The sequence below is a fragment of the Talpa occidentalis genome, unplaced genomic scaffold, assembly GCF_014898055.3.
Source record: "Talpa occidentalis isolate TD23 unplaced genomic scaffold, MPIMG_talOcc4v2.1 talOcc4.10, whole genome shotgun sequence".
Lineage (NCBI taxonomy): Eukaryota > Metazoa > Chordata > Mammalia > Eulipotyphla > Talpidae > Talpa > Talpa occidentalis.
This window is the reverse complement of record NW_023600993.1, coordinates 61,265,495-61,286,526: the sequence shown is the minus strand read 5'-3', so window position 1 is coordinate 61,286,526 and position 21,032 is coordinate 61,265,495. Positions and strand designations below refer to the sequence as shown.

Below are 21,032 nucleotides of genomic sequence, written 5' to 3'. Positions count from 1 at the left end.
ACCAAAATTTCAGGAAATACTTGAGGCATTTGTGATATTTTGCTAACAGAAGCAACAGAGAAGGACCAATTCTATATTTGGGTGAAAAGAGACATCTCCAAGCTCACCCATGCTTGCCTTCCTGCATTCACCCAGGGCTTACTTCCATCAGATCACCCCATGTACCTGTCCCTGGGGATTTGTGAAGCATCATGGTGGTTTCTCTCATGGAATGGTTCTTGATTGGGTGGGTGGGGTCTTTGCCCTATTTGATGAGAAATGCACTGGACAAAGGGTGGAGGGTAGAATTAAGTTATTGGTGAGAAGGTCAATGAAGCTTCTCTTAAAAGATAACACAATGCATATCCATGCCCTAGAGAACTGCAGGCAGAAATTATTTTTTGGTGTTGAATAAAGAGTACTGTGAAGTTAGAGATGTGAACCATCACAGGATATTCTAGGAAATGCAGCTGGATTTATACCTTATGTGGGCAGTCAAGAGACTTGAAGCTGGAGACAGACACTAGCCCAGGCCAGCAAGTGCAGTGACTTTAGTGTCGATTTACTATGAAGCTGTTCCCGTTGAAACATTCTGCAAGTGCTTAATATCGATATGAATAATTCTGAGATGCAGACTAATAGCCTTCTTTATATTCACAGATAGGTTCCAGACCCCTCAAATTTCAAGAACAACTGCTGAGAGTAAAGGGCATGTTTTATAGATTTGAACTGGGAGGACTGAATATCTGGCCCAGAATGACCTTGTTGGGCCTTAAATAAAGGTTCTCTTTCTTCCTGGTGATGATTTGCCTTCCCCAGAACTAATTTGATAAGGTCAGGCCAAAGGCAGAGGTAGTGCCTGGAGGACATGTATTCCAGCAAAATGGTTGTCTGTTGATGGGCAAGGCAGGTGGGGGAGGAGGCTCTGCACAGCAGGAGCAACAAGGGCTCTCTGAGATAGGGGTGCTTGCACATCTCCTCCCTCCCTCCCTATGCACAAATGTGATTACGCCTCTGCAGAGCTGCTGAAATCAGGTTAGTGTCACTGAGCTGAGCCGAGGTAATCAGAGCCTGGGGCAGAGCAGGTGCTGACTTTGAAGTGGCTTCTGAGAATTAAGACAAGCCGATTTGTCATCACTGTGCCCTGCTGCCTTGCTGAACACTGTGCCCCCCTGCTGCCTTGCTGGCTTGATGCTTTCTTGCTGGACCCTACTGTGTGCCCACAGTCTCCATACTGAGCTGCAGCAAAGGGCTTGGATTGTTGGAAGGGCCCCTGACATGGCCCAGGGTGCTGGGCACTTTAACTAGTGCAACAGTCAGTTATCTACTCTGGTTGGGCTTACTTCTGGTCTGTTTTTGCCTTTCTGAGAGACTTTAATCCACTCTGAGAGTTGTACTTCAATCAACTATAAAGTAAGGGTCATAAAAGTATCCAACTCAAAGGTTACTGAATAGAACATTTCTGCAAAGTTCCAAATCTGCAAAGAGTTGAGTACTCAGAGAACAGGCTCTGTTACTCTCAACTGAGTCATTCCTACGACCAAGCAAGATTTTTTTGTTTTTACAGAAATACTCCATGCTCAGAACAAAAACATCAATAATTACATTTAAAATATCAAAATAAGGGTGGCTATAAACCAAAATCCAGCAATTCCATCCTGAGTATCTACCTGAAAAATGCAAAAACGCAAAAACACAAATCCAAAGGGATCTCTGCACACTTATGTTCCTTGCTACACTATTTACAATAAATAGCCAATCTATGGAAACAAAGACAGATGAGTAGGTTAAGAAAATGTGTTACATATACACAATGAAATTCTACTGAGCTGTAAAAAAAGACATTCTTGCCATTTGCAACAACATGGATGGAAGTAGAGGGGATTAACCTCAACAAAATAAATCAAGAGGATTAAGACAAATGCCAGATGGTGTCATTTAAATGTGGAATATAAATAAATAAATCAAAGGGTCAGGTAAAACTTAACCAATGAAAAACCATAGACAGCTGACTGCAGAACTGAGGATACAAGAGGGGGAGTGGATGAAAGAGAGCAGAGTGGAGATGGGGCACCATGGACTCTGGTGGAGGACTCTGGTGTGCGTGTGGAATGATAATACACTCTTGATGAGTGTGATCCTATACCTCTAAATCATATACAGTGTTGTAAACCCATGTTGACTTCATTAAAAAAAAGTCCATTAAAAATTTTCAAAAAACAAAATAAGCTATTGCCCTTAATTCAATTAGAATTTATCAGTGGAAAATGAGGTGAAATGGAAGGAATTGCTGAACTACACATTCCCAAGAAGCTCTTAAACATGAGAAAATAAATACGCAAGTAATATTAAGATGATTGACTCACCATATATTTTTTTAACTACATAATTTTTACTATTCTTTTAAAAACATAGATGGAGCCATCACCTTCTGCCCTTGGGCACAGGACAACTCTGGTCCCTGGAAAGATCTGTTCTCCAGCCCCAGCAACTGTGCACACAGAGGGCTGGGATGCCAGCTGAGCCTCACACAGGGCAGGCATGATGCCTTCTTGCAAAAAACCACTTTGAGGGGTGTACTTGGTTTTTAAGTCAGTATAGGCGAAACGTAACCAGAAAGCCTCTGATCTGGTTCTCAAGCTTGTTAGATTTTACATTTCTGAACTCTTCGTCTCTATTCTCAGGGCATGTGGTATTTCTGGGATCCTAATGGGGGCTCATAAATACTACATAGATTGAATGATATTCCATACTTCTATCTAAGGAGAAACCTCATTATCCAGATAGTACATGGCATTGCAAATCTATCAGGCTCTTTCTTTTTGTAAACATAATATGATTTTTGATCATTTTAAGAGAGTTTGATTTTAGTGCTTGTGTTTTGGCAGTTATTCCATGTCCAGCAAGGTGTACATTTCTGGCAATGTACAGAAATAAGATATGGACACCAGTTTCAAGGGCTCCATTGGTTTGTTTACAGGGGATACAGCCCTGTGTGTGGGAATGATCCATGTCTTTGGATCACAAAGGGCTGGGAGAGCAAGAGCAGGTCCAGGACTTGGTCCACATTTCTCAGTGGTGTCACCAGCAGTGCACAACACTGCCTTGAAATGCCCCTTCAGAAATTATGTTCAATGTCAGTAGGGTTTTCCCATGAATCTCTTTAGAACAAATCTTCTTTTGAGGGATGAAGTTAATGCTGGGCATACTTTCATTCAGAGAAAAGGTCAAGTCAGTGAAGGGTACTCTTGATCAAATTCTTCATGGCTCTGAACTGCCCTTGAAGGCTGTTCTAAAAGGAGATTTCACCACATCCTGAGAGCACCAGCCCACTGTCATGTGGTCCTTGCCAGCCTGCTTGCTCTGCTTTCCTCACACACCAAACCAGGACAGAAAATTAGATTTCCTGCCTCACAGAAGGAAATCTATCCTTACAGTCACTATGAACACAAGGAAACAAACACAGGAAATGCCAGCTATATGGTGCAGCTTCAGTGATGCTCACAGCTCTTGGGGGAATCATGCACATGCCCTGGTCTAGCCTCACAGTCTCATTTGCTGTCAGTGAATATGTTTCTCTCAATCTTCATGATGCTTTCATCAAAGATTAAGTGCACATTTATAGCTTCGCATCTCCTTTTAGCATATACTCATTGCGCTCCATGTTCAAGGATCTGGGCTGGACTTAGAGGGTGGTTGTGTGTATGGAGGGAATGATGGCCACTAAGACATGGAGGCTGAAAAGAGCTCTGCTTTTCATTCTTCAGGTGGTGGCTACATTGGGGACCACATCCTGCTGCTCTTTTGACAACCTCTTAGAAGTGGGTCCTATCTGTAAGTATCTAATTAAATTTTCTTCTGGAAAATATTCTCAATATGTCGGGTATTTGGTAGAACTTCCTCTTTGGGCTCTCCTCCATAATATTTGCATTATCTAATAGAATATACTTATCTGTAACATAACTATATCCTAATGAAGTATAATGTTAGCATAAGAACTTAATATTATCATAGCTTGGCAAACTCTTCTTTATTTGCAATAATATAAGCCTAAGTTGCTTGAATTTCTCAAGCTCAGAATTTGTGCTAACTGGATGAGAGCTGAGCTTACTTTTAACCAGCACACATTATAAGAAAAAGATACGTTTCTAGCAATGAACCAGTAACACGAAACTGAAGGATATTGGCCCATAGAGGAGAACAATTTCACCTTTTAGACACAGCCCCTCACACATGGGTCATGCAGAAGTAAGTCTCTAGGATCTCTTTTTAAGCCTTTTTGGAATTACTGAATGCAGATAGTAAATTACTTAACCTGATGAAACAAATCAATATTGAAAAAAAAAAAAAGACTTCTCCAAAGAACACTGCTGTGTTTTCTCACCTTCTGCTCTCACTTAGGACATTTAATTTTTCTGAGACGCTGGAGAATGAAAAAGGTGAAGTAGAAGAAGCAGCTTTGTTTCTAAGCATCCACCTTTCATTATGGTCCTGAGAGTGCAACAGGCCTTGGAGGGACTCTATGGCCAGAGACCTTTCCTCATAGAACCATGGGTTCTGGAAACTCCCCTTCCCCTGCCTTGGGAGCCTCTAGTCCCATGGACCTACTGCCCTGAGGGTGGAGCTCAGCACCTGAAGGTGCATGGCACAGGGTGCCAGTCAGACCCTCGATCATGGATTTGTAGCTTGTGCTAAATGTCAGGCCAAGCACTTGGCCTTGGCTCATTTCCCATCTACCTGTTCCCAGCATGTGTATCACCTCATCTAACAGCAGTCCACCTGTGGCCCATCCTCTGGTGATTGGACCCTCTTCCCTGATGTGAGCTCTTGGGAGATGGGGTGATGTAGTACCTGGGCTCAGCTAGGGCCACAGAACAGCCATGGTGCAGCCAGGGCTCAGCATATAAAACTGTGTGCCTTCAATCTGAGCTCCATTTCCCATCTGTAGAGGGGAGACGAGAACAGCAGTTTTAACTGTGAAATGATGATAGTTCCCTCCCTGTATTCCTGAAAGGGTGAATTACGGTACAGAAAATGCAAGATAAAAGGTACAGTATTTCGCTTGTGCTGGAGGAAGGAGGTGACAGTGACAGGCTGTGATGAGTGGCTATAGGTGCAAAATTGCCTGTTCACATAGGTTTTGCTCCCCTATCTATGACCTGTGCAGGAATCTGTAAGAACAGCTGGTTAAAGGTAGTCATGTATGGCCCAGGGCTGAGGAGAAGGCACAGACTAGCCGGCTCAGGACAGCCATCACATTGACCTCGTTAGCTGCAATCCCCTGTCGGTGAGGGCCAGCATCTTGTGTCCTCTCTGACTCAGATGTCAGGCTGGGAACTGGCTGTCCTGGGCAGCAACCGGCTGATGTAATTCCCGGCTATTGGATTTAAAGGCTGAGGTTTTCTGCAGGGCATGGACCACGAGGCCCTGCTGTTCCCTGAGTGCCAGGGCTGGCTGCCTACCAGACCAAGGCGGTGACAGCCAGTGCGTGGCACTTGGCATTTGCAGCCAGGGACCCAGCTCAGGCTATCCTGCTGTCCTGTAGCTCCCTCAGCCCCAGGTCTGGGAGCTGTGGGAAGAGCTAGATTTGTGATGTCTTTAGTGCCAAACATGGGAGTTGTTTGGGGTTGGCTGAGGGAGCAGACGTGTGTGAATGCCAAAAACCTTCCATTTGCTGCCAATGTTTATACATGTGAACTTAATTTTGACAATTATAGTGGTTACTGCTGACGCTGTTACTAACCAGCAATGCCTGCACAGTTAAGTGAGTGCCTGTGACCACTCTCCCTTCTCTAACTCCATTCACTTGACTGTCACCGAGAGTTAGCATTCCTCAACTCCAAACAAGTGTGTTCTGAGATCTTAGCTGACTGTTATAAAATATAAGAATATAGTACTAGAATAAGCCATTAAAATAATTCAGAGATGCTATTTACCAAAGAGTGCACATTAGGGCCTCCCCGGTGGCGCAGCGGTTGAGCGCTGGGTTGTGAAGCTGCCCGCAGCCTCTGCAGCACCGGTTCGATCCCCGGCTGCTCCCTGGCCACCGGAGGAGGGTCCGGCATGGCGCGCAGACCTCTCCTGCCGCCCGCTTCTCCCCTCAGCAGTGTACTTCGGTCCTTCTGCCTGCTCTGCTCCCCGCTCTGGCTCTGGTGAATTCTCTCACCCTCCCGCACTTCTGACTGTACCCAGTGCTTGTATAAACAAAAAAACAAAAACAAAACAAAACAGAGTGCACATTAGAAGATGATTTTTTCCAAAAAATGCTTTAGGAAAGGCATTTTTTTGTTAGTTTCTTCTAGCTTAATTCATCTGAGAGGCTGCTTAATTCATCTGTCCCTTGGATGGAGCAATGGAATTTCTTGGTGGGTTTTATTAAGAAGACAAAGAGACACAGAAAGCAGATAGTTGAAAGAGACAGGAAGGGGGTGTGAAAGTGGGAAGTAGAGGAAGGGGGTTCTGGGAGTGTGGAAGGTGAAGCACGCAGGCAGGACCCCTGTTGCTTCTAGGATGGCAGTGTGGGTGAGGGGCTGCAACATGAGAGGGCATGGGGCCTGGCTGCTACCACCCGTGGGACCTGCATAGGAAATGGCACTGGTAGCAGGAGGTGACCCCTTCTCCCTTGATGGGGCTGACCGCAGTGCAGGGTGGATCTCATCCTGTGGCATGCAACTCCATGCTCTGGCCTGCCCATCTGTTCACCCAACCCTCTGCCTGTTATCTGGAACCAAACTCAGACACTGGTGTCTGTCGAACTAAAAAGAAACCCTAATAGGAAATGAAGCTCCCTTACTAGCATTCTGGAAGCACCCCAAACAAATGTATTGAAAGTTCAAACTTGTTTTGTGATATTATGTCTTTTTATAAGTGAATGTAGAGCTTCTTCTTTTTTTTTTTTAAGATTTATTTATGTATGCATACAAGAACTTGTGTACAGGCCAGAGGTGTGGGAGGGGTGTGAGAGGATTCACCAGAGACAGAGTGGGGAGCAGAACAGGTAGATCTACTGAAATCACTACAGAGGGGAGCAGCGGGTGAGACAGGAGAGGTCTGCTGCGCCATTTGGATAGCTCCCTAGCAGGGGATCAAATTCATACTGCAGTGGCTGCGGATAGCTTCAAAGGTTCCATCTTAACCCCTTGCTCCACCAGGGAGGCCCTCAATGTAGAATTTCTATCTGACCACAGCATATCTAAGCAACAGGGGTTGTCCATTTTTTTCCTAGGATAAGCCTCTTTTCCCTGGCTTGCTGCCCCATCATACGGGGTTCTGCAGACACCAGTGAGACCAGTTCTCATGAGGTGATGAAGCAGGCACTCTTCACCAGGTATAAAACTGGGTTCTAGTTGCCAGATCTCACACAGGACAGTGGACACTATGTGGCCATAATGCCAGTCTGTGGAATACATTGGATCTTGATCAAATGAGGGCTTTAATCCCTTCAATCCTGAAAATCAAACTGAATCAAGGTTTCAAAATGCCTCTTAGGTATTTTGTCAGCAGAGCTGAGAGTTGCTCATCATATATTGGTAGCACACACCATGTGTGGACAGTAAGCATCATGTGTGAGTAACATCATCATGTGTGAGTAACAAGTATAATGTGCAACATTAATCATGTATGATTAACATTCATTATATATGGGTAACACTTGTATTGTCTATGGGCAACACATCATGTATGGGTGTCATGTAGGAATCATGTATGATTAGTACTCATTGTGTAAGAGTAGTGTGTGTCATGTATGAGTAATACACATTCCATGTGTGACCATGAAAAAAACAAACCGTGAATTTTTCAGCAGGTGTGGATGTACTGAGCAGGTGGTGACTAACTCCTACAAGTGTTCCCTGACTCAGTGGTTCCAAGAGCAGTGTCCTTATCTAGAAGGAAAGACTCTGAAATCCTGTAATCTCCATGCTTATGTAGTATATGATCAGTTAACTACCCAGGGTTGAGATGGAGATGATCACACAGATTCCTCACTAACTCTGTGCTAACTTGTATCAGGCGCAATATGTTCCCTCATTTTACCCCTTAAGTTGCTGGTGCTACTTTTTTCTCCATTTACTCATGAGAAGGAGCTTGGAGTCAGTAGGTAAGGCCACATGACTGCTGATTGTGGGTGGCAGGAATTGAACCAAATATATCCAAACTGAGAAAGTACATTTAAAGAAGGGACCATTTTGGACCTCCCGGGTGGCTTGGTGGGTTGAGTGTAGAACTGTGAAGCTGTCTGTAGCCTCTGCAGCGTGGGTTCGAGTTCCAGCTGTCCAGGGAGATACCCACATGGCACGGCAGACCTCTCCTGTCTTGCCCGCTGCTCCCCTTAGCAATGTTTTTGGTTCATCTGCCTGTTCTGCTCCCTGCTCTGTCTCTGGTGAATTCTCTCACCCTCCAATGCCTCTGGCCTATACCCGAGTTCTTGTATAAAAATAAAATGAATCCTTAAAAAAAAAAAAGGGACCATTTTACCTCCCAAATAAGACATGGTCTCTTCCTGCAAGTCTCTAACAGCATGGTTGGGAAGAAAACACTGTATCCAGGGGCCTCCCCTGGTGGCCCAGGCAGTTGAGCCCCATGCTGTGAAGCTGTCCACAGCCTCTGCAGCGCTGGTTCGATTCTGGCTGGCCAGTGAGGGTCTCACATGGTGGTGTAGACCTCTCCTGTCATGCCTGCTGCTCCCCTCAGCAGTGTATTTCATTGGTCTGCCTGTTCTGTTCCCACTCTGTCTCTGGTGAATCTTCTCACCCTCTTGTACATCTGGCCTGTACCCTGGTTCTGGTATAAATAAATAAATAAATCTTAAAAAAAAAAAAAAGAAAACACTGTATCCACAAAGGAGCTGAGGATAATCTCTGAAATTCTGAGAGTATAAAATAAAGGATTTAGGTCACACAGGGCTGGAGTGAGTCAGATCAAGGTGTTGTGGAGTGTCTACACAACCTTCCTCCAGTGTTTCTCATGGGAAAGACTTCATATGAGTGAGTCAAGAGAATCAAGAGGAAATTCCAGGTGGGGGAGCACATGTGCAGGTAAGTTAACTAGAAGCAGATGGGGGTAGCCTGGTGGGTTGAGTTTGTTGGTCCATTGGAGTCAGGCTGAGCAGAAGCAGGAGCCTTAAAAGTCAAGGGCACAACTGTTTCCATTTCCCCTCACTTTCCATGTACATGTTGAATGTCTGGTGTGTACCACACACTGTGGGGACACAGCACACAACCTCTGTCCTCAGTTTTGTGGCCTTCAGAGGAAAGGAGCCCTACTAGGAATCCAGAACACGGGTCAACAAATGCTATTGATGGACTATGTGCAAGGACTCTGGAATTGGATGAGCCCAACTGTTACCCCCAAATGATGAAGGCATCTGTTTGAGAACTCACAAGTTTCATCTGAACTCTAGGTAACCAAGAGAACCTGTGGCTGCACATCGATGCTGCCTATGCGGGCAGTGCCTTCATCTGCCCTGAGTTCCGGCATCTTCTAAATGGAGTGGAGGTGGGTGTGTTCTTTGCTCTTTTTTTGTTGTTGTTTAAAGATTTATTTATTTATGCATACAAGAACTGGGGTACAGGCAAGAGGTGCAGGGGGTGAGAGGATTCACCAGAGACAGAGTGGGGAACAGAACAGGCAGATTGACTGAAATACACTGCTGAGGGGAGCAGCAGGTGAGGCAGGAGAGGTCTGATGCACCATGTGGATAACTCATGCTGCAGAGGCTGCAGATAGCTTCACAGGGATGTACTTAGCTCCTTGTGCCACCAGGGAGGCCCGCTCTTTGCTCTTTTATACAATCTTTTTTTTTTTAAAGTGTCATGTTATCAGTGACTTCTTATAAAGATGTGACATTAAATTCACTGTTGTGTTTGTTTCAGAAGTTATTTTCAAACCAGTCCCAGTGATGATTGGAACTTGCATTTCTTATAACATGTTGAGAGCCTTCCCTGGTCATACAGCCTGTCTTCTTGATACTTGCAACTATTTTTTTATTTAATTTAATTAATCTATTTTATAAATCTATTTATTTATTTTTTCTTACAATGTTTGCTTTCTTTTCTCAGCTGTAGTCCCCATAGAATTTCCACCATCATCTCACCTGTGCACCATCACCATAGTCCCTTGTGCTCTTCCTGCCCTAATTTTGATCCCTTTCCCTCCTCTTCCCCTGCAGAATGTCTCTGATTTATAGTTGACTGTTTATTTTTGTTTTATTTTGTTGCAGGTTTTTTTTGGTTATTATTTTTCCCTTGATCCCCTATATTCCTACTGTAAGTGAAACCATCCAGTATTTTTCTTTTTCTTTCTGACTTATTTCACTGATCATAATCCTTTCAAGCTCCATCCATGTTGCTACAAATGGCATTAGTTTATCTTTTTTGATTGCTGAATAGTATTCCATTGTGTATAGATACCACATCTTGGTGATCCAGTCGCCTATTTTTGGGCATTTGGATTGATTCCAAGTCTTACCTATTGTAAATAGTGTGCCTACAACTATTTTTAATGTATTCAAATCTTAGGCATAACTGGATATGGTATATTTTAGCATATGAAACTGTAGGAACATATGTAGGAATAAGATAAGATCTTAATGCATTTCAGATCAAGGGTAACTTAAAATTCCTTGTCTTTTTTTAAAGATTTATTTATTTATTTATACAATCACTGGGTACAGTCAGAAGCGCGGGAGGATGAGAGAATTCACCAGAGCCAGGGCAGGGAGCAGAACACGTAGGACCGAAGTACACTGCTGAGGGGAGCAGCGGGCGGTAGGAGAGGTCTGCGCGCTATGTGGGACCCTCGCCCGGCAGCCGGGGATGGAACCGGTGCTGCTGAGGCTGCGGGCAGCTTTGCAACCCAGTGCTCAACCGCTGAGCCACTGCGGAGGCCCTAACTTAAAATTCTGACTTGCAATTCTATCTAGCCGGGCTCAATATAATAATCATGTTTTGACCATGTAAGCAAACTTGATATTCACTGCTATCGATATTAAACGAGCAGCTACCAATGCATTTTAATGTCCTATGTCATGTCCAGAATTTGTTAAATATGGCCTGCAATGCCAACTAAAACACTTCCTTCTTTGAGAGAGAGCAATTAAAACTATTGACCAATGCTCTGTCTGCCTAAGTTAAGTCTAGCATAGACTTAACACAGCCATGTCCTGAGGAATGTGCTCTGATGGGCCATTTTGGACTCCAGCATGGTTTTGTTGGAGCAGCTCAAGGGGCAGGAGTTCCTATTTGCCAGAAATTCAGATGTAAATGCAATAAAGGATTGGAGAGGCAGACTTGGGCAGTGAGAAGGAGACAGTAAGTCAGTGAAGCTGTGACTCTGGGTTGTCTGCTCAGAGGCAGAGGTCTCCTGAGACCCCTCTCATATGCAGGTGGGGAGTGAAAGCATGGCTATGGCATTTGACTGCCTGTTTGAAACCCAATTTTACCCTAGGACTGGTTCTATCCCACTGGGGAGGTTAAGTTTCCTCTCTACACCTCACAAATGAAATCTAGTAATGGTTCCTCCTTTGAGGGACTGTTGAAAGAATCGAAGAAGTTAATAATATTTAAAAGCCTTAAAAAAATAATATCTCCCACACAGCATGCACTGTGCATACATTACGTGCTATTATTAATTTTTCACCATGTCCTGGAGAAACTGTCTCCCAGAATCTCTCTCTGATATCATGTCACGCTTGCCAATCAGCTTTCTAATTACCAGTTTGAATTCTCATAATTCCACAATACCAGGAAAGTGGGCATCAGCGGGATAGAATGCAAATATTTCCATCTTTCTTTGAACAGAATAATCTAGTTTTACTAATGTATAAAGAGCTTTCTGGTTTATATCTCCATTGAATTCATTCACTTACTCAATTTTTCATTCAATAATTATTCTGGAGCTCTGAATAGATCAATCTCCAGGTAAATGGTGCTTCAGGAGGCTTCAATAAATATTGGGGAGACAGGTATGGTAGGGAGAAGTCCTGAAAATTGAGTGCTAGCATCCAATCTCTAGATCTGGTGGTTAGTCATGAAGTGTTTGGTGTGAAGAATGAAGAATAAATCTCCATACCATTGTCTGAGAACAAAAGAAATCACCTTGAACATCCCTTAGCCCTCTTAGGGGAGGATATAGACAAGAATAGAAGCTTTTCCTAGGCTTCAGAACCCTCACTGCTCTCAAGGCACAGCAATCTGTGTACCTTAAGCAATGGTAATAAAACTCCTGAGGCTCACAAAGCCTGGATTGACCTCCAGGTCCCATACCAAGGGGTCAAGAGAGCAACTCTTGCCTACAGAGAAAAGTCTATCTGATCCTTTTGGGGAGGTGAAGCCCACACACCATATACTTTCTGTTATGGAGATGCTACACATTGCTGGAAATGTCTTTCCCTGAAGACTCCAGGGAAGAGAGACAAGATACCCATTCCAACTCTATCAGGTTCAGAATTTCAGGGTCTTTTCCTATTACCACTTCCCCTCCCTTTCACATGACATGACATACCGAGGTTTCATCTTTCATGGGGGTGGAGAGAGAGGCCTCACCCTCAGTCCTCCTAGGCAGGCACTGCAGGAGATTCTATCAGCTGCAGTCAGGATTTCATGCCCAACAGTGAGTCATTCCCATTTCCCCTCTATTATTACAGATTCTCTCCTTGCCTTGCTACTCAATGGGTCAGATAAGAGAACTGCAATATCCTGTTGTAGCCTTACCCTAGAGATAAAGAAGCTTTCTCTCTGTCTGCAGGAGGAAAATATCACAGTTGGGTAATGAAAGAAATTTAAACAGATCAGCCAGCCCCCTAGGAGGGAACTAATAAAATTCCTAGCAAACAAAGTGCTTCTTTAACCTTTTGTTCTCTTTTATCAACAAATAAAGTCCATTCTCATTGTAATTCCCTGTCTGCTTCTCAAAATTACTTTTATTAAAAAAGGTAAGGAAATGAATCTTCAGCCCCCAAGTGGGTTGACATGAGGTAGCATCAGCTGACCAAATGCTGTCTCCTGCCCCCATCGTCACACTGTCATTCATCTGGCCCAGGCCCCTCCTTTCCTCCTCAGACCTCAAATCTAAAGCCAGAGTAAATAGAGGAGTCACAGGTCTTAGGATGATATCAAGGCTTCCTTTAGATTCAACCAGACTGGGGCCCTATCTTTATTTCTGCTTCAATTGTGGATTTAGTGCTGGGGTCTTCAGGGAACTCAGGTCCTGTTCAGCAGTCAAGATAAACCAGGCACATGTTTGGAAATCCTAAGATTTCTAAATCCGAAGAATGCACCACTCTGATAGCTCAGTGAAAATGCAAGGTGCCCTCCTTGGCCACTTTTGTTAGTTGAAATGAAATCTTTTATTTTCTGCTGGAAAATAGGGTGGTACCAAGAATTGATGTGTGAAGTTGGAGCCAGTTGTTTACGTTTGTTATCCATTGGCTTCCAACAATATGTTAGAAATATAATGAAGATTGTCTTTAAAATATTCAGATAACAGGAAGAATTGTTGATCTTTTACATCGATGTTGGTAATCAAATGAAAAATGGGTTATTTCTGATTACTGTAGATTAATTATGAAATTTTCACTTTGCTATCATTTATAAAGATGCATGTATTCTGAGAACTTTGCTAGTTCATGAAGTTGAAGAAACCATGATAGGCATAAACTATTTCATAGGCTAAATCAGTACAATTTCCTAATGTGGTATATATGAAATAAAATTCCCATTATTACTAATATTCAAATAGTAGTTTGAAAGAGAATGTGGATACATTTCATGTGACTTTAGTCTTTGCAGAACTAGAATATCTTTAATATCTTTTAACAGATATTAAAATATAGACACAAATTTTAATATCTCATTTTACGAGGAAAAGTAGAGCTATTAATTTTCCCAAATAAAAATGAATTGAGACACAATTTCAAAGTGGGAGAGTCCATGGAACTGTGAAGTGGCTTATGTTGCCACCAAGGAGTCAATATCACCTCATGGATTAACACAGAAATAACTCCCTATGTCCTTCTTCAGTCTCTCTTTGTTATACTTTGAGTTTCTGCATATTTTGATTTTATCAAATGTCTTCAAGGTGCAGCCCTTGATTCAATTGTGGTAAGTGCTACACCAAATAAGTTTCACACCAAAATAACAGTAAGTGTTAATTGGACGGCTCTGGTATTATTATCTTGTTCTAACCCCTCATTTATATATACTTTTATTTTTCATTGAGGTAGCATGGATTTATAGCACAGTATATGATTGTGGGGTATAGTTTCACATTTTAGATGTATGGTGTGTTAATTGGGAAAAAAATCTTAATGATACTTAGACATAGAGTTTATTAGATAATCAAAGTGAATATTCTAACCCAGGAAACAGTCTGACAGATTTTGCTCTGTGAGAGCTGCTTTAATAAACACAAGTTTGAATTTAGTTTATGTAAGTAGGAACAGTCAGTTGGTGATGTTAAGAATGTATTCTTGGTAGGATTTCTAGTTCTAAATGTGTCCCAACCTAAAGATATGCTGATCTAGAAGCAGGCAAATCAGGATTTAATCTCTTCCTTCCAGAAGAATGCACTGCAGATGTAGTGGGGAGAAACATGGGGTGGACTGGGGTAGGAGGGGTGGAGAGTTGAGACTGGAGGCACAGGGTTGAAAGAATTCACCAAAGACAATGGAGAACAGAAAAGGCTGACTTATTCAAATACCCTGTAAGAGAGCAAGGGGTGCACACAAAGGAGAATTTGAAGTTCTGTTTTGAGGGCTTTCTTACCTGGGATGCGAGTTTGCACCATTTATCTGCTGGGATATCTGATCTCAAATGCTGACCTTTGACAATGTGTCCTGGCCTCTGCTTCTGCATTCCTGGAGCCGGGCTGGTTTTTCTGGTCATGGTGGTTGGTCTATCATCTCCATGGTTGGTCCTCATCTCCAATTCCCTGATCTATTCAAGCCTCCCAAACCTGCCTGCTGGGCAAGAAGTGGGGGCTTAGTTTTAAATATTATTAAATGGTACCCTTACAGGAGAGATGGGTACTCAGGATTAAATCTTCATCTGACTCCTTGGTTTTGGTGGGTGTGAAAAGACTGATTTTACAAAGTTCAAGCAGAAGATTGATTCCCTCAGTCTGTCCTGTTCTGAGAAGATAACTTTGCTCTCTTGCTTGCTAGATAGGAGATGCAGGTGGGGGTAATGTGTTAGTTTTGGTGCCCCAGAAAATTTCACAAATACCTTCACAGTTACCACACCACACCCAACACCAAAATGTTCATAATCCTCCGCCATAGTTAATTGGACCCCCTCTGCCCTTTTTTATCACCCTTCACTCTTCCTCTCTGGTAGCCTCAAATCTAGAATCAGATTTCTAGAGTTTGTTTTGCTTAGCTTTTTTTCTGTCCCTTTGTTTTGTTCATCTATATTTTACCTGAGTGAAAATCATCTTTCTGCCTCTGACTTATTTTGCTTAGTATAGTCCCCTCAGTTCCATCCAGTTCCATCTTGTTGCGTATGGCAAAAGCTCATCTTTTTCTAGACCTGATTATACTGTGCATATTTACCACATATTCTTAATCTACTCATCTGTCATTGCCAACCCTTCATTTATAAATCTCTGTAGAATCACTGTACCAATGGCCCTCAAATAGAGCATGAAGAACTGAGGCCACAGTCAGGGACTCTTACTCCAAATCCCCTGGTCTTTCCATCACATAAAGAATGAGATTCTTCATTACTCTTCTCCCAAAAACACTCTCTGGACATCTCTGGGTGCCTGGCACTGCATCCTGAGCACAGTGAACCCGGAACATTAGAAATTGTACCGATGATCTTCATAGCCAGTGGACCCTAAGCCTTGTCCCAGAGGATGCCCCTCTGCAGGACACCTGGCACATATCAGCCCAACTCAGCAAGCCTTTCACTTCCTGCAGGGAGCCTAGTTTAGGGCCACCTGAAGCTTCTGTCCATGTCGTATTATAATAGGTCTTATCAAACCACCCCACTCACACTGGAGTAGGAAGACAGTACTGTAATCTCATCCCTACGTTCCACAAGGCCACCTCCTGACTGACTTAGCAACCACAAATCATCAATAGTTGCTGTGTTTGTACTGAGGAGTTGCTTCATTCAAGAGCTGGGGATTCATGACTGTAATTTCATGACTTCTCCACAAAGCGTATCTCCCCATTCTTGTCTTCAAGGAGTAAGCAGTTGAGAAATTACAAACCCTAATTATCTGAGCTCGCTCTCTCTCTTTGTGCTCCAGCTTCATGTTTCATATGGGATGAGGCATTGTTATTCCCATTTTTAAATGAATACAAAAAGGCTCAGACAGGTCAGGGGCTGTCCTAGTGAGTTCCAGGATCCAGACCTTCTCAAATGGCCTCAGTCAGCATCATCCCCAAGTCCTACACCTGTTATTCCCTTTCCTTTGTCAGAGCACAAAACAAAAATCATCCTGTATACCTCTGAGTCCTTCTCAAGCAGAGCAAGGAATCAAAATAGCATCAGACATAAGATGGGTTAACAAAGGGAAAAATAAACAATTTAATAATATGCATATGAGGAATCCTCATTGTTGTAAATTTTAATTGATAACGGGGGCCAGGAATATTGTGTTTGGGGGCTTGGCGCATCAAGAATAGAGAGGGGGGAGACTTTACATGACAGACAAGAAGGGGATGATCTGATTCTTACTCTGAGAGTAAAAGTGAGATTCTTAGGTAGACAGAATATGTTTAATGATAAATTTCAAACTTGTTGAGGTCCCCAAACTTTATTTTCCTGGGTCATAAAAGATAGAGTAATGATTGCTTCTTTGATTGGGGAAGGGGTGCTAGTTAAGGACATATAGATCTCTTCTGCAGTTAGAAAAGGGTAATTAGGCAAGAACAGAAAATTTTCCTACCCTCCTTTCGGGCCCTCACTTTTCTCAAGCAAAACAATCTGCATTTTTTTAAGTAATGGTAATAAAACTGCTAAGGTTTACAGGACCTTGGTTGACCTCTAATTTTCATTCCAAGTTTACAAGAGGTCTGTTCTGGGCCTATTGAGAAAAGTTTATGTGACCCTTTTGAGCAGATTGACCCACATCTTCTTAAGGACTCGTGTTGCATGTGAGAAAGCACACTGTTCTTTATTGTGAATGGGATCTTGTGTTATAACCAAACACTAACAACTATTTTATTTTGTTGTTATTATTCCTTGGCAGTTTGCAGATTCATTTAACTTTAACCCCACAAATGGCTTTTGGTGAATTTTGACTGCTCTGCCATGTGGTAAGTTTCCCTTTCACCATCTACTCTATATTTTTTTTCTTTTTTTTTTTTTTTTAATAAATTTTATTGTTATATTCCCCATACAATTGCAGCCCCCCCCATTCTGACCCCAATCCCTCCCTCCCACCCCCGCCCCCCTAAAAGTGTCTCTGGTTCATAGTTTTTTGTTGATTTTGATTTTCACTTTCTTATAGTTATTCATTTTCCTGGTCCCTTATTTAAGTTTTCTAGATTCCTGCTATGAGTGAGACCATCCGGTATTTTCTTTTTCTTTTTGGCTTATTTCGCTGAGCATGATCCCTTCCAGTGCCATCCATGTTGCTGCAAATTGCATGTGTTTATCTTTTTTGAATGCTGAGCAATATTCCATGGTATATATGTACCACATCTTCTTGATCCAGTCATCTATTTTTGGGCATTTGGGTTGTTTCCAAAGCTTAGCTATTGTAAACAGTGCTGCTATAAACATAGGGGTGCAGGTGTTCTTTGGAATTGATGTTTCTGTGTCCTTTGGGTAAATACCTAGGAGTGGAATTGCTGGATCATATGGAAGCTCTATGTTTAGTAGGTCCAGAAATCTCCATACAGCTTTCCACAGTGGTTGGACCAGTTTGCACTCCCACCAACAGTGCAGAAGAGTTCCTTTTTCTCCACACCCTCGCCAACATTTGTTGTTGCTAGTTTTTTTAATATGTGCCATTCTCACTGGTGTAAGATGGTATCTCATGGTAGTTTTGATTTGCATTTCCCTGATGACAAGTGATGTTGAACATTTTTTCATATGCCTGTTGGCCTAATACCAAAACCGAACAAGGACAACACAAAAAAGGAAAACTACAGGCCAATCTCCCTAATGAACACTGATGCAAAAATCCTCAATAAAATTTTAGCTATCAGAATCCAACAATGTATCCATAAGATAATTCACCACGACCAAGTTGGATTCATTCCAGGGGCACAAGGATGGTTTAACATCCGAAAATCAATCAACGTTATCCAACACATCAACAAAAAGAAATATAAAAACCATATGATAATATCAATAGATGCTGAGAAAGCTTTCGACAAAGTGCAACACCCATTCATGATAAAAGCCCTTGAAATTCTGGGGATACAAGGAACATACCTCAACATCATAAAGGCCATCTATGACAAGCCAACAGCCAGTATCATGCTCAATGGTGAAAAGCTGAAAGCAATTCCATTAAGATCTGGAACAAGACAAGGATGTCCACTCTCACCATTGCTTTTCAATATAATACTGGAAGTCCTAGCCAGGGCAATAAGACAAGAGAAAGACATCCAAGGAATCCAAATAGGAAAAGAAGAAGTCAAACTATCACTATTTGCAGACGATATGATATTATACATAGAGAACCCCAAAAACTCCACAGAAAAGCTAATTCAACTCATCAATCAGTTCAGTAAAGTGGCAGGATACAAAATCAACACGCAAAAGTCAGTAGCCTTCCTATACACAAACAATAAATCTGAAGAAGAAGAAATCAAAAAGACCATCCCTTTTGTTATTGAAACAAAAAAAATCAAATATTTGGGAATAAATCTAACAAAAGAGGTAAAGGACCTATACAAAGAAAACTATAAAACACTGTTAAAAGAAATAGAAGACACAAAGAAATGGAGAGACGTCCCCTGCTCATGGATTGGAAGAATAAACATTATTAAAATGGCCATCCTACCAAAAGCAATATACAGATTCAATGCTATTCCAATCAAAATTTCAATGTCATTCTTCAAAGAAATAGAACAATTATTGATGAAATTCATATGGAATCACCAAAAACCCCGAATAGCCAAAGCTCTCCTGAAAAAAAAAAGAAGGGAATGGAGGCATCAGACTCCCAGACTTCAAACTATACTACAAAGCCATAATCATCAAAACTGCATGGTATTGGAACAAGAACAGACATACAGACCAATGGAATCGAATAGAAAATCCAGAAATAAACCCACAGATTTATGGTCAACTAATCTTTGACAAAGGAGCAAAGAATATGCATTGGAGCAAAGAAAGTTTGTTCAATAAATGGTGCTGGGAAAACTGGGTCGCTACATGCAAAAGAATGAAGCTTGACCACCACCTCACACCATACACAAAAATCAACTCAAAATGGATTAAAGAACTAGACATAAGACCTGAAACCATAAAATATATAGAAGGAAATATAGGCGAAACATTACGTGATTTGCACATCAAAGACATCTTTACAGACACATCACCCAAAGCAGTGATAGTGAAGGCAAAGATAAACAGCTGGGACTACATCAAATTAAAGAGCTTTTGCACAGCAAAAGAGACAATAACAAAAACAAAGAGAAACCCCACCAACTGGGAGAACATTTTTGCACCCAACACTAATGATAAAGGACTGATCACAAAAATCTGCAAAGAGCTGATGAGACTCAACAACAACAAAGAAAATAATCCAGTCAAAAAATGGGCAGAAGAGCTTAAAAGAAACTTCTCTGAAGAGGAAACCATCTACTCTATATTCACCAATCTTTGAATAATGACTTCAATGAAAGAAACTCCACGGATGAAGGTACCAGTGCCATAGGAGCACATGCACCTCTCACTCACTGCTTACTTCCACTTCTGAACTATGGATGGAATTTTTGCTAAGTCTTACCCTGGTTTTGTACTGTTACCTAGAATATATTAATGCAACATAGTGATACAGGAAAAGAGGAAGCTAATAAAGAAAAAATTCATTTGATTTATGCAGAATAACACAAATCAAGTGCAAGGAAATTTCATCACATATTTCTAATTCAGTTGCTTCTGTGTTTTTATTCTTGGATGCATAATGAATCTCACTCAAATGCTTAAAAACATTTGCTAACAAAAAATGAAAGTCATCCTATTTCCTAAGAAGTTACCTGGGAAAATATTAATAGTAGTGCCATAATCATGTTAGTTCTACTTAGAGCAAGAAAAAGAACTTAATAATTGAAGTGGATAATTTTACATCACATTGATGTTTAAAAAATAATGATGACTAGGAGGAGGAGGGGAATACCAGTTTATAACTAATTTGATTTTTTGTTAATTTGTTTGAATTGTTGTTAAAATGGGGCAACTCAACTGGAATGCAACAGGCAACTGGAAACCCAAGATGTGTTGTAGATTTGCTTACAGTCTCACTACCCAGGCCAGGGCTTGCAGATGCAGCATTTAACAGCAATAGGGGTAACATATTAATAACTAGAAGTGAGAAAAAACAGAGAATTTCCTATCTCACCGGATGCAGGTGGAGAATGTATACACATATATCTAAAGCAATACTCATTTTACAAACACACACACAAATAAAAGGACACATATAGAACATGTGGGAATTGTTCCAGTTGGATGCAAAAAGAAAATGGAGCATTATGCTGTTTTTTGGTCTGAATGAAGCAAATTCAGGTACAGATCCTATTTCCACTTTCATTCAAGCTGTCACTGATTACACTTTTTCTCTAACTGCTAAGAATACTCCTGGATTTTTAACCATGTAAGTACAGCCTAAAAAGCCAAAGATGAATAGCTGGACTGCATCATCCCTCCTGTTTGCAAGGCAGCTGCTCCCTGCTATGGGTGTGCTATGCACTTGTGGTCCAGTATGGACAGTCAGTGTGTCTGCGGAGGATGCAAGACAGGAAGAGCTGTGTAACATGGTGACAGGGAGTGGGAGAAAGCGGGGAATCTACTTAGAGGTTGTTTAGCCCTGTCCTGTGTATTTGTAGAATCCAAAGTATATATTTTGCTATGAGATTATTGCAGTAA

General features: G+C 41.8%; 1 protein-coding gene across 1 annotated transcript in view; it reads left to right on the top strand.

Annotated features, from left to right (window-relative positions):
- DDC (dopa decarboxylase) overlaps positions 1–21,032 on the top strand; it is a 112,022-nt gene that overhangs the window by 62,859 nt on the left and 28,131 nt on the right. The window contains 4 exon segments of the mRNA XM_054695867.1: positions 3,747–3,813; positions 9,380–9,474; positions 17,176–17,194; positions 17,197–17,242. Coding sequence (XP_054551842.1) covers positions 3,747–3,813; positions 9,380–9,474; positions 17,176–17,194; positions 17,197–17,242 — 227 coding nt within the window.